A 12662-nucleotide genomic window follows, 5' to 3' on the forward strand; every position below is an offset into this window, starting at 1 on the left:
GCGATATCGGTCGTCTATCGCAACAGCTCCCCAGGTCCCCCGACTGAGACCCAGCTCTGACCCCCCCAGGTCTGTGACACACAGCTTCCCAACCCCGTCTCAACCTCACCTTTGCAACTCAAGTTCCGAACTGAGGTATTGAACATCATGGCTGGAGCTCGTCGACTACAATTGGCCGGTTTGGCCTTGCTTGGTGGTGTGTCCGCCCTGCAGATGCAGATGCAGGTACCTGAACAACAAGCGCCGATGATTGCCGACGATGCACCTGTCGTCGCAACATCCCCATCCACCGCGTCCTCGTCGTCTTCCAAGAAGCCCTTGGTTGAGACTGAGGCTCTTCAGGATACCATCAAGGCCGACAACCTGCTTGCGCGCGCAAAGGACCTCTACGATATCGCCAAGTTGGGAGAGGAGGAGTACAACCACCCCACGCGTGTCATTGGCAGTGATGGTACGACCGTCTCCCCAGCAACTCGCTATCTTTCGTGCTTACCAGTCGTATAGGTCACCTCGGAACTTTGGAGTACATCTACTTCGAGCTCGCGAAGCTGGGCGATTACTACAAGATCTGGAACCAGACCTTCCCTGCCGTCTCAGGCAATGTCTTCGAGTCGCGCCTCGTCATCGGAAACGATGTGCCAAAGTCAGCCTCTCCCATGGCTCTGACCCCACCCACGAAGGATAAGGAGCCCGTATACGGCGACCTCATTTTTGTTGAGAACAATGGATGCGACGCTTCCGACTACCCCTCCAAGGTGAAGGGAAATATCGCCTTCATCCGCCGCGGCACCTGTGCGTTTGGAGCCAAGAGCGAGCAGGCCGGCAAGGCTGGTGCTATCGCGGCCGTCGTGTACAACTACGAGACTGAGACTGTGCACGGCACCCTTGGAACGCCTTCTCCCGACCACATTGCCACGTTTGGTCTGGGTGGTGACGATGCTAAGCCCATTCTCGAGAAGCTGGGCAAGGGCGAATCCGTCGACGCTATTGCCTACATTGATGCGGTTGTCAACACCATTGAGACCACCAACATCCTTGCCCAAACTATCGAGGGCGACCCGGACAACTGCGTGATGCTCGGTGGACACAGTGATAGTGTTGCTGAGGGACCTGGCATCAACGATGACGGCTCTGGCAGCTTGAGTCTCTTGGAGATCGCCACTCAGCTGACCAAGTTCAGCGTCAACAACTGCGTTCGCTTCGCCTGGTGGGCAGGTGAGGAGGAGGGTCTTCTCGGCTCTGACTACTACGTTGACGTCTTGCCTGAGGAGGAGAACCAGAAGATTCGTCTCTTCATGGACTACGACATGCTTGGCAGCCCCAACTACGCGTACCAGGTCTACAACGCCACGAACGCCGTCAACCCCACTGGCTCCGAGGAGCTGCGTGACCTCTACGTAGACTGGTACAAGGCTCACGACCTTGCTTACACTTTTATTCCGTTCGACGGTCGCAGTGATTACGACGCTTTCATCCGAAATGGCATCCCCGGCGGTGGTATTGCTACCGGTGCTGAGGGCATCAAGACCAAGGAGGAGGCCAAGCTGTTCGGCGGCAAGGCCGGCGACTGGTACGACCCGTGCTACCACCAGTTGTGCGACGATGTCGGCAACGTTAACTTGACTGCTTGGGAGATCAATACCAAGGTGAGTTTTGCAAAATCCTGACCTTTATGCATGTTTCTGACAGGCGATTTAGTTGGTTTCTCACTCAGTCGCAACCTACGCCGTTTCCTTCAAGGGATTGCCTGAGCGTACCAAGGCGGCTGCCGCCTCCACTTACTCAAAGAAGGCCAAGTACCATGGCAGCAAGCTCTTCATCTAGGTGTAAGAATTCAAGTTTTGTCAACGGTATGAAGGATTAGTGTACACTATCTAGCATATAAGGACCGGAGTGTATCAAGGTGTTGTGTTCGGTGTTGGTGCGGAGGATGGGGTTTCTTGGCGCGCATTCATATAGTATTACATGCTTCATAGACAACGATTTCGCATTGAACGACGATGCCCGCCTTCGTGTAAGTGCACAATGATTTCTATATACGTGTATCCGACCGTGACTGTAACTATGAAGAAACCGAGGGAGAACTCAGGGATCCACCGGCGTAGAAAGCGGAGGCGCGGGGTGGTTGGTTGAGGAGCCCCCGGAGAGCGGAGACGTTCTAGTTACCCCAGATTTCCCACCTCGCTGGATCCCACGCTCTTGGCATCCCTCATTCACATCCAACTTCGATACCATGGGTAATCCGTTTGAAGCCGACACTTGAAATGTCGGCCGTTCCTTGAATCACTGGCCTGACATCGAACCCAATGCCCTCTGGTTCAGTCAGCCGGACCGGCGCATGCCAGCGCTGTCACCGCCGAAAGGTCAAATGCGACCGCACCCGGCCTTCATGCGCCCCTTGTTCCCGGATCAACGTCCAGTGTACCTATGCCGCGAGGGAGCACCAGATACAACTTCGTCGGCAGGACGTCGAGAGGCTTGAGCAGCATATACGAGACCTGCAGGCAGAGAACGATAATCTGACCGGGCGACTGGCCGAGCAGCAACGCCAAGCAGACACCGCGGATGAGAGGCTTGCGACTCCGACTACGACGTCAAGTCTGGGGCTACAGACTGACGAGGCTGAAGCACCAGCTGCTGGGGGCGGAGAAATTGCTAGCCAGGTCATTCATTTATCACTCAGCGCTGGTGGAGGTCGAGACTTTGTCGGCTCGACGAGCGGTTTGTTCCTCGCCAATCTGCTACAGTCTCATAGCCAGTCTTCCGAGGCACCTAGTCATACCGTCGGCCAATACCCAAGCTCAACATCCCGCCATCATGGACGTACGGGAAGCCTTGTGCCCACCAGTGGAGCTACCAGTCTGCCACCAAGGAGCATGACGGTAGAGATACTAGATGCATACTCCAGTCACGACCGGCTTTGCTATCCGTTTCTCTCACCGAAAGCACTGGACCGGGCCCTAGACGTTGTCTACGACGTAGGAAACCCAGAGAAGGGGAATCCGATCGATAGCTTTCTTGTCGACATGACTCTTGCCATCGGGACCGCACAAGTCTACAAGTTGAACTGGAACGGGTTCTGGGATTCCGAGGTTCACTATACACGCGCCATGACGCGATTGGGCGATGTTCTCTCTCGCGGAGGTATCACTGCTCTTCAGGCCTTGCTTCTGATCTGTCAATACAGGATGGGAACAACCTCCCACGACACGAGCACCAGCGTCTGGCACCTGATTGGGGTTGCGGCGAGGACATGCTTCGAGCTGGGGTTGCACAAGGGGTCGACGTATACCGTCTCTTCATCACGACCCGGTGACGAGGCGGATGTGGAGGGAAGACATGAAGACGTTGAAATCAAGAGACGGTGTTTCTGGAGTGTGGTATCGATGGATCGGATTGCCAGTCTCATCCTGGGACGGCCGCTGGCTATCCAGCTTGAGGATATCGACGTCGACCTTCCGCCTTTCGATGTGCCTGGAAGCCCCGTCCCACTTTCCAATTCCCTATCGACGGCCTCTTTCAGGACCCCAGAGTGGCATCTTGGAACCGCAATCTTCGTTCACATTGTCAGGTACCGAATGATTTGCGGCAAGATTCTCAACGTCCTCCATCGCAGCGCGAACATAGCACGAGACCCAGTCACCTACGAAGATAGTCGAAACGCCCTCGCCGAAGAGCTCCAGTCATGGCGAGAGGGGACGAATAGCCTACCACTGATTCCCCCAGAGGCGCCGCTCACCTCGCCCGCCAGCCGGTCCAGTTTCCGCTCGGCAGAATGGTACAATCTCCTGTACCACAACGGAATCTTGATGCTGTTCCGCCCATCTCCCACCCTATGCGATGCCACTGGAAATAGCATCGTGCTACAGCACATGTTTGACTCTTCGCAAGAGGCCATCAAGCTGTACGCTAACCTGCACCGCTCCAGAAAGATCAACTATTCTTGGGTGACACTTCACTCCATCTTCATCGCAGGACTCTCCTACATCTATGCACTGAGAAATCATCTCCAGCATATGCAAAGCCGGAACCCCGCGAATGCCAACACGCCCAGAGCCACGCTGCGAACAACTCCCACGATCAGCCAGGTGGTCAACGATACCCGAGCCTGCTCAAAGGTGCTGGTGGCTGTGTCCGAGAGATGGGCCATGGCGCGCAACTGCTCCGAAGTATTCGACCGCCTCAGTGACGCCGTTGTCGCAGACATTGTCGAAGCCCAAACTGGAAATGGTTCATCGTCGAATGAGCCAGCTTATAACAACCAACCCACAGGCGAGACTGAGCACCTATCTCAAGCTATGAAGATGAGCCTGAATGATGCCATGTATGGTCAAGGCCCTGGCCAGAACTTTGTTAACATGACAGTCGACGAGACTCTACGAGACTGTTTTGGGGACCTGCAGAATATCTGCTATGACCAGTATCACAGCGATGCTATTGCTCAACTTTCCCAAGATTGGCTGTTTGGAATGGGAGAAACTCCGAGTCGCTACTTCTAGCGTCACAAGATATTGAAAGCAAATACGTTCTTCTATTATTCGTACAAGCTAGCATTATACCTCAAATCCTGCCCCGCTGTAAGAATCTTCGCGGCACCTCGACGTATCGACTCCGTAGGTACTCCGCGATCCCCTTGCCCAAGCCATCTATTCTATCCGAGGATGCAATTCCTCCATTCAAGTTGTCCAGGATTCGGCTAATACATTCATTAGTCAATGTTCATACTGAAAGAAGCAGCTCGACTCACAAATGCACAGCACTGATCCCGGGGAATTCAACCCGTTCGACCCTCCGGTTTGGATTATTCTTGTACCAGTCTTCACCCAACAACTGCTTGAGCCGACTCACGGTCAAGATAGTCCGCAGCCAGGGATACTCATCTTCATTGCGAACGAAGAAGCCCACGTTCGAGTTGTCGGCCTTGTCTCCAGAACGAGCGTGGACAATGGTTCCCAAAGGCGCAAAATCTGTCGGGCCCAAGGAGATGATGTCGGTTAGATCTGCCGTGTCTGCGGATGGCCTCTCAATCTTATACATCGCAGTGTTCTGAGGCGGAGCAACGGAGATCAGCTTGCCTGAGGCCAGAAGCACTCGATGATCGATAGCTGACTGTGGTACCAATGCCGGGAACATCTCCATGAACGGCTTCGGGTCCATCGTTCGGAAATCTAGCGACATGTGGTAGCCGGGGTAACTCTGCATTCTCACAGCATAGATCGGAATCTTGAAGTTGACGGCCGCAATATCCTCCTTCTTTCGCGCCTGCGCAAAGACACGAAGCTGCACGGTGCCCGCCTGCTGAGAGCTAGGGTTCCGGGCTTGTGTTCCGTACTGCTCGATGCTCAGCCTGCTGAAGTTGCTGTCCTTGAAGAGGTATCCTAGCTGATTTTTCATCATCGTCACCTTCTCGTCCACGTCAAGTCCGTTGATGTAGAATGTCGCCTCGGCCTGGTACCCGCCTTCAGCAGCGAACATGACCTTTGTTGTCGGCGGTGGCGGATGCCCTTTGGCACCCCATACTCTGACACGATCTTCCCCGGCATCTTTCTGCTCTTCGACGCGGACACTTGACAAGTCGGCCACTACGTCCGGGTTGAGGTAGAGATGGCCCTGCAGCTCGTACAACAGCTGCGCCGTGACGGTGTGCCGCGTAACATGGCCGCCGCCCTCGGTAGTCTTACTGATAACGCACTCTCCGTCCCGAGAAATCTCCGCCACTGGGAACGCGAGATCGACCAGCTCAGGGAGGAAGTCTTTGAAGCCGGAGAAGTTGGCGCCGACGACGTATGGCCCGCACTCAATCAGGTGCGCCGCGAGTAGGGCGCCGGCCAGCTCCTGGTGCTGGTCTTCTTTCCAGCCGTAGTACCACGCCGCGGCGCCCATCACTGGCGAAGCGTCGGTGCATCGCCCGCAGACTACTATGCGGGCGCCTGCTTTGAGAGCCTCCACGATGCCCCAGCACCCGATGTACGCGTTGCCACAACAGGGCTCGAAGCCCCAATCGTCGAGGGTGGTCTCTGGATGATCCAAGTGCGGGAACTTCAAACTCCCCCTCCTTGAAGAGTCCTGGAGTAATCCAGAGACATCATCCCCCAAAACCGCAGCAACTACACTTTCAGGATACCCCTTCCTCCTGCACAACTCTTTAACTTTGTCAAACAACGCAACGGTATTGAGCGCCCCCGCGTTCGTCACGACGCGCACGTCCTTAGTCATGATGTCGTCGATGCATTCTTCGAGCTGCTCGTAGAAGCCGTTCTCGTAGCCGAGGTTCGGGTCGACGTCGCGCTTGGTGATTGCGTTCCAGGCGATGTTCATCTCGGAGAGCCAGTCGCCCGTGATGACTTGGACGTTACCGGAGCGCAGCATGCGCGCCATGGCGTGGGGGTGGTCGCCTGTTGCGCCGGAGACGTTTCCGATTCTGATGGGGGGTTTATCGATCATGTTGAAATTGCCGCTGTTGAAGGAAGGGGGAAGGGTAGAGACGGGAGATAAGAGGAGCAAGGCGAGGAGCAGAGGCGGAAGATATCAAGGAAGGGGAATCAGACTTCAACGCGGTCCGGGGTATTATCATACAAGATTTCCCAAGCTGTCTGGTTCACATGTGCCGACGGATATCTTCAGAATAATAGACATAACCATGATCCATCTTCTGGATCCAAAGACATCAGCAACCGCCGATTGCGGACTCAGTACCTGCGGACCTAGCACCGAGCCAAGACCTCAAACGGATATCATCTGTCTACATCATCCTACCGATCCATCGGGATTGCAGCGGATCCAATCAAAGTGATGTAAAACTAACTCCTCAGCAAGAAAGCCACGGCACTCATTTGAGTCTCGTAGATGATTACGGTGATGTACGACCATAGGAGAGCGGTACCACAGACCGAAGCATCGGCGCGGCCGCCGAGGCCGAAAACTCCCCGCAACTCTTCTCTCCCAGCCTCTCAACACTTTACCGAGAACCAACACGGCACATGGGAACGTCTCAGGAACGTGTTGTCTGATTGGTCTAATGTCTAGAGGGAAAAGCGAGTACACTGAGCAGAGCCATATCTGGCCCACCTAAACCATTCCCCAATAGCACCATCCAGCGGGGAACTCAAGTGAAATGACAAGGGGGAAACCTGGAGTTGGAGAGAAATGGCGGCTGGGCAGTGAGAGACCATGAATCCTTTGTGGCGGGGCGGGGACATGGCCGCTCTCCTTACTCCTCCTGGTGTCTTGTCGGCCTTCGGCGCCGCTGGCCGAGATGTGCTTTTGCCGCTTTACGCTTCCGCTACCTGCAGGCTGCACCATTGTGGAACGGCGTCACTCTGGGTCCAAAGCTATGGATCACCTACCACCCTGCCACCACGTTACGGCGCCCCCCACCAGATATCGCGGAACCAAGGATGCCAAATCCGGGGTTGTTGCGGGGAAGAGGAACCGAGGGGGGATTGAGGTTTCGTTGCACCAGATCGCTGTACATATACAGTCTTAATTACCCTTGGCCAGGTTTATGGATGTGACCCCTAATCCAATGCTTCAACGCTTCAACTTGCTTGCCATCGTCTGTTGTAACTCCTCTATGATTCTTGCTGAGGATTAGCAGCAACGACAAAACTATTGTGAAGATGGCGACGCAGACGGAAACTGTGGCCAAGGGCCTTCCGGCGCAATCGCCAACCGACATTGAGAAGCAGCAGGTTCTTCATCAGGAGCATTCTCATGTGCTGGACGACGAGAAGAGGCCTGCTGTGGCGGTCGATTACTCTGGAGCTGCGGCCAAGACTGACCCTACGGAGATCAAGCTCGTGAGGAAGTTGGATCTCTGGGTGATGGTATGACCTTCAAGACTCAAGCTACTTGTCCGAATATGATCTAACTCTACACTACGAAGCCAACTCTTTGGTTGATGTACTGGCTCAAGTAAGTCTTCCCTCCACCGAACCCCCAAGTCGACTCCGAGGACCAACCGACTAACACCACCACCTAGCTACCTCGACCGCAACGCAATTGCCCTAGCCCGACTCAACGGCCTCGAAAAGCAACTTGGCCTCAGCAGCGTCGAATACTCCACCAGCGTCTCCATCCTCTTCGTCGGCTACATTCTTGGCCAGATCCCCAGCAACATGATCCTAACCCGCGTGCGGCCCTCCTGGTACATGGGTGGCTTCATGATGGCCTGGGCCGTGGTTTCCGCCCTCACGGCCGTGGTGAAGGATTACAAAGGGCTAGTGCTCACGCGCTTCTTTCTAGGTGTCGTCGAGGCGCCGTATTACCCCGGCGCTCTGTACATCCTGTCCATCTTCTATACCAGGAAGGAGCTCGCGACGAGGATCAGTGTGTTGTATTCCGGGAATATTCTGGCGACTGCGTTTGCGGGGTTGATTGCTGCGGGTGTGTTCCACGGGATGGAAGGGTTGCATGGTCTGGAGGGGTGGCGGTGGTTATTCATTTTGCAGGGCGCGGTGACGTTTGTGATCGCTATGATGGCTTGTTATACGCTTCCCGATGAGCCTCTTACGACGAGGTGGCTTACGCCTGAGGAACGACAGCTTGCGCATGATCGGATTGAGAGGGATACTGTAGGTGCGAAGATGCAGAGTAGTACTTGGGGTGGTCTGCGCGAGGCGATTGTCGATCCGAAGGTGTGGGTGTTTATCTGGATGCAGCATTGCCATCTTGCGACCAATGGGTTCAAGAACTTCTTTCCCAGTAAGTTTTCATCCCGAAGATTGTTCTTCTTGATCATCACCAGCTAACTTGTATGTAGCGATTGTGCAAACGCTAAATTTCAACACGACGATTACGTTGGTCCTGACGTGTCCGCCATACCTCATCGCTGGCATCCTATCCATCGTCTGGGCGTGGAGCTCCGGACGTTTCAACGAGCGGACGTGGCACATCACCATTTCTAAAGCCGTTGCTGCTTTCGGGTTCATCTTGGCTTGCGTGACGATGAACACTGGTGCTCGGTACTTCGCCATGACGGTGTTTACTATTGGCACGTATGGTGTAAACTCGATGTGAGTAAAACCGCCCAAACCAGGTTCGCTGAGATATGGTCATGATTCTAGTAAAGCTGACATTGCTTGGGGTCAGCTTGCTCGGCTGGGTTGGAAGTACGTGCGGACAGACGAGAGAGAAGAAGGCCTCGGCGCTGGCGATTGTGAATACCAGCGCTAGTATTAGCTTTATCTGGACACCTGTAAGTCGGCTGCCCCTGTTTCCCCTTGAAATGTTCAGAGGAACTGTACTCTAACTACGTCGCCAGTACTTGTGGCCCACATCAGATGCCCCAAGATATGTGATCCCTATGGCCAGCAGTGCGGCATTTTGTGTGGCCTGCGCCGCTGGTGCATGGTTGATGAAGTGGATGCTTGTGAGAGAGAACAGGAGGATTCGGGCAAGCAATTCTGAAGCCACGCTATTTTATGCCCATTAAAGGGAGATTTATAGGTTGATGATAGGACGAATTTGACTGCAACGATTCAAGTTTTGATCGCTGGGAGTCTAGAAGAGTCAGTTGGCTTTCGTAGCTGCCTTCAGTGAGCTGGAGGGACAAGTTACCGATCGACGCAAAGTCATTTCTTCGAGTGAACCTGACTAGAGTGGTTCGAATTCGCTCAAAGGATCCATATCGAAACCTAGGAGCTCTCCTTCCAAGTCATAGAAGTCCCCTTGATGCTCTGGGCTAGCCACTTCGGGCCACATAGACTTGAATAAGTAGTTTTCAAAGGATAGGAGGCCCTGAGTGCCAACAACAGCCTCCGCCGAGCTGGAACTCGATCCGGCGAGAGGCTGGTTCACTCGGTCTAGGCCTTGCACGATAGGCTGAGAACTCCCCTCGGAGCCCCACGTCGATGGATCACCGAGGATGGTGTCTTCTACCGCACTCGAATGATCTTTATGAGTTCCTTGGTCATGTTGGACTTCTGGGCCCGATTCAACCTGCTGGTCTTTGTCTTGCTGCCAAAGCTCCCTCAGTAGGACACTATATCCATGGCAGATGTGCGGTTCAGTTGAGGCCACTTCGTCCAGGGTCAAGATGAAGGCTTGCGATAGGCCTCTCACTTGTTTCTGTTGAGCATGGCCCCGTATAGCCCCTGCATTGAGAGCCTTGTATAGAAACACTGCGGCATAGAGTCCGTAGCTTCCAGCCTCAGTCAGTCTCGAACCGCATTGGGCTGTCAGAACCTTCAAGAGAGAGAACTTACAGATGATAACGTGAAGGGAGGTAACACAAAACCCTTCGGGGATCCAACTCCGTTGTAAGACTAAGAAGGTCTCTTGCTGCCGTAATAGCACTTGCAATGTATCTTGCGTCAGGTGAGGCCATAAGACCATTGGAGAAAAGATCCAACCCCGATCTCTTGTTGCCGCGTAATTGCTGTCGGTCGTCCCCCCCAGGACCTTGATGTTGAGACTCACGCGTCACCACGGCATGAAAAGAGAATGCGTTAATATACAAACAGAGATATTCGTGCGAAATACGGAGCGTAGACTTCAGCTTCGGAGAAACTTGGAGACCTCCCCAATTGGTACTCCATGCCGTTGCTGCTTCCATCAGGTCATCCAAGTAGCGCGGATAATCGCCCTCGTTAATCATCGACTGCGTTCTCTCATTGGACGAGTAGAGTATCGAGTGAGCGTTGTGAAGTATCTGCATCAAATCCAAGTGCGCATGCAGAATTGATGCGTAGTCGTCGGTACTACATCCAGCCACAGGCTTTAGACTCGGAAAGTCTTTGGCCGTGAACTTGGAAGAGAGAGCCGGCCCACGGGACCAGAAAGACTGCCCTAATCGAACTGAGATCTGCCTGTCTGCCAAGTAGGTGACTGCAATTGAGAGCATGGTCAGCGCAAACTTCTTCTACCAATTGAAAGTCTTAAACTCACACGTCCAAATGAGACGATTCTGCTCCTGTTTATCGTCTACTGACTCTCCCGATGTAGGACTCCGGAATGCGGCACGGTCTAGTCTCAACGAGTAGCCCAAGCGTACGGCGAGACCGACAATTGACCAAGCTGTTTGTCCTTCACTGAAGTGGTCCTTGTGGACCGCCAAGGCGGAACGTTTTGATTCAATATGAGGCAACCATTCAGATAAGAGTAGCAGACCCTCGACTGTTCGCGGGGTTTGAGTCCATGAATGAGCTAGGAGCACTTGAATAAGTAGACTTTTCACGTAATTCCAACACTGGCTGTGAAGATGTTCGTCCCCTGGAGAGTCCCTTGATGCAATAGTCAACAAGACTGCTAGTAGAAAGTAGTCACGTTTCTGTAGCTGGCCTGGCTGTGTGAAGAAGTATGTCGGAGTCACAGGGCAGTACGGATGATAGTTGCTTGCAAACCTATTCCGTTGAGTCTAAGATTACAACCATGTCGAGGGGTTGACTTACATATCCAGAAGCTCGGATGCCTTGTCAAGGCGAAGTACACCTCGTCGAATCAGCTCAAAGTTGTTTAGTCCCGACATCGTATCTGTCATGCACTTAGGGCCTGAGGTTTCTATTCGAAAGCCAGAGCCGCTGAGTTCCTCCAGTCTTACAAGAGTCTCTCTGGGCTTGGCTGAGGGCATGGTATTTGTATGGTGAGATGTTGGACGATGTGTAACTAAATTCCTAGTAGATACCTTATTCCTTGAACGAGCAAGAATCTGCAAAGCATCAGAGGGATTTCTGAGCTCCATGTCATTGTGATCATCGGGTCCCGTAACTTCATCTTCGTTGCAACTATCTTCGTTCGTTGAGGGGACGAAGACTGAAGACCGAGGAGATGCTGGCCCGGGTGATGGTTCGACTGAGGAAGGAGACGCTTGGGTATTGTGATCCCGCCTTGCTTTACGAGACTTGCGCGATGAGGACACAACGCATTCACTTCCAGAATAGTAACAGGAAACACAGGGAGGTTTCATAGGCTCTCCAACCCCTTCACTGAAATGTGTTGATTAGAGCAGAGTCGTTGGGCGAATCGCGGGCATACTCACAAGTTGCACTTGGTCTTTCGACTTCGGCATCTCGTACACGCGCGATACGACCTCTTCCCCGTGCCAAGAGTCATGATAAGTACAGTGCAGAAAAGACAGATGACATGATCTAAAGCTCCTCTGGTACTTTACTGAGACATAGTTCGACGTTGTTTGGGGGTGTTGTTGGCGACGGCCCGGATAGCGGGGGCCGCCGCGTTCGTCGGCATTGGTCGGCAAGGGACGGCACCGGACGGCACAAAGTGGATATTGAGAATCAAGCAGAGCAGTCGGCTGTTCCTTTCAGCCGCGAGTCGGAATGGGATGAAGCTGACTCTCGATCGCAACGTTTATTCTTCTCCAGCATCATTTCAACCATATAATTCTGATGCAAAAGCACAATGGAAATTAGACCGAAGCCAATCCAAACCCATTGACCGCCCTTGTTTGCACGCACTGACGCCATTTAGGTAGGTTGGCGTTTATCTGTTCCAGAAGAGTTTTTCGCTACTGAGTGATAGAATAATATTTCAAGATAACATTTCGTTAAACCAAAAAGCCAAACGAATAACTTCAACTTTAATATGCGTATCCTTTTCCAAAAGGATTAGAATAAGACCGGAAAAGCAATTAAGATGCACGATGTTGGTTTACTTGGCCGAGCTCTCTGATCACCGCGCCACTCTCATCCTCCATCCCCCCTTGG

General features: G+C 53.4%; 5 protein-coding genes across 5 annotated transcripts; 3 read left to right on the forward strand and 2 right to left on the reverse strand.

The window, feature by feature from the left end:
• Positions 1–147: 147 nt before the first annotated feature.
• Positions 148–1824, forward strand: CCOS01_06442 (peptidase family M28; the record flags this gene model as incomplete). The annotated part of the gene is made up of 3 exons (XM_060454611.1): positions 148–451; positions 505–1646; positions 1699–1824. 3 exons carry the CDS (start codon positions 148–150, stop codon positions 1822–1824), a joined length of 1572 nt encoding a protein of 523 aa, XP_060314311.1.
• A 482-nt stretch (positions 1825–2306) lies between these two features.
• Positions 2307–4499, forward strand: CCOS01_06443 (fungal specific transcription factor domain-containing protein; the record flags this gene model as incomplete). Its single annotated transcript, XM_060454612.1, has 1 exon — positions 2307–4499. One exon carries the CDS (start codon positions 2307–2309, stop codon positions 4497–4499), a length of 2193 nt encoding a protein of 730 aa, XP_060314312.1.
• A 244-nt stretch (positions 4500–4743) lies between these two features.
• Positions 4744–6444, reverse strand: CCOS01_06444 (uncharacterized protein; the record flags this gene model as incomplete). The annotated part of the gene is made up of 1 exon (XM_060454613.1): positions 4744–6444. The coding sequence occupies one exon, from the start codon at positions 6442–6444 to the stop codon at positions 4744–4746; it is 1701 nt and encodes a 566-aa protein (XP_060314313.1).
• Positions 6445–7619: 1175 nt separating this feature from the next.
• CCOS01_06445 (major facilitator superfamily transporter) lies at positions 7620–9433 on the forward strand (the record flags this gene model as incomplete). The annotated part of the gene is made up of 6 exons (XM_060454614.1): positions 7620–7826; positions 7886–7914; positions 7982–8703; positions 8762–9014; positions 9091–9196; positions 9263–9433. 6 exons carry the CDS (start codon positions 7620–7622, stop codon positions 9431–9433), a joined length of 1488 nt encoding a protein of 495 aa, XP_060314314.1.
• Positions 9434–9594: 161 nt separating this feature from the next.
• CCOS01_06446 (uncharacterized protein) lies at positions 9595–11569 on the reverse strand (the record flags this gene model as incomplete). Its single annotated transcript, XM_060454615.1, has 3 exons — positions 9595–10159; positions 10494–10700; positions 11391–11569. 3 exons carry the CDS (start codon positions 11567–11569, stop codon positions 9595–9597), a joined length of 951 nt encoding a protein of 316 aa, XP_060314315.1.
• Positions 11570–12662: the final 1093 nt, after the last annotated feature.

Source organism: Colletotrichum costaricense, assembly GCF_030867565.1.
Source record: "Colletotrichum costaricense strain IMI 309622 chromosome Unknown Scaffold_6.1, whole genome shotgun sequence".
Lineage (NCBI taxonomy): Eukaryota > Fungi > Ascomycota > Sordariomycetes > Glomerellales > Glomerellaceae > Colletotrichum > Colletotrichum costaricense.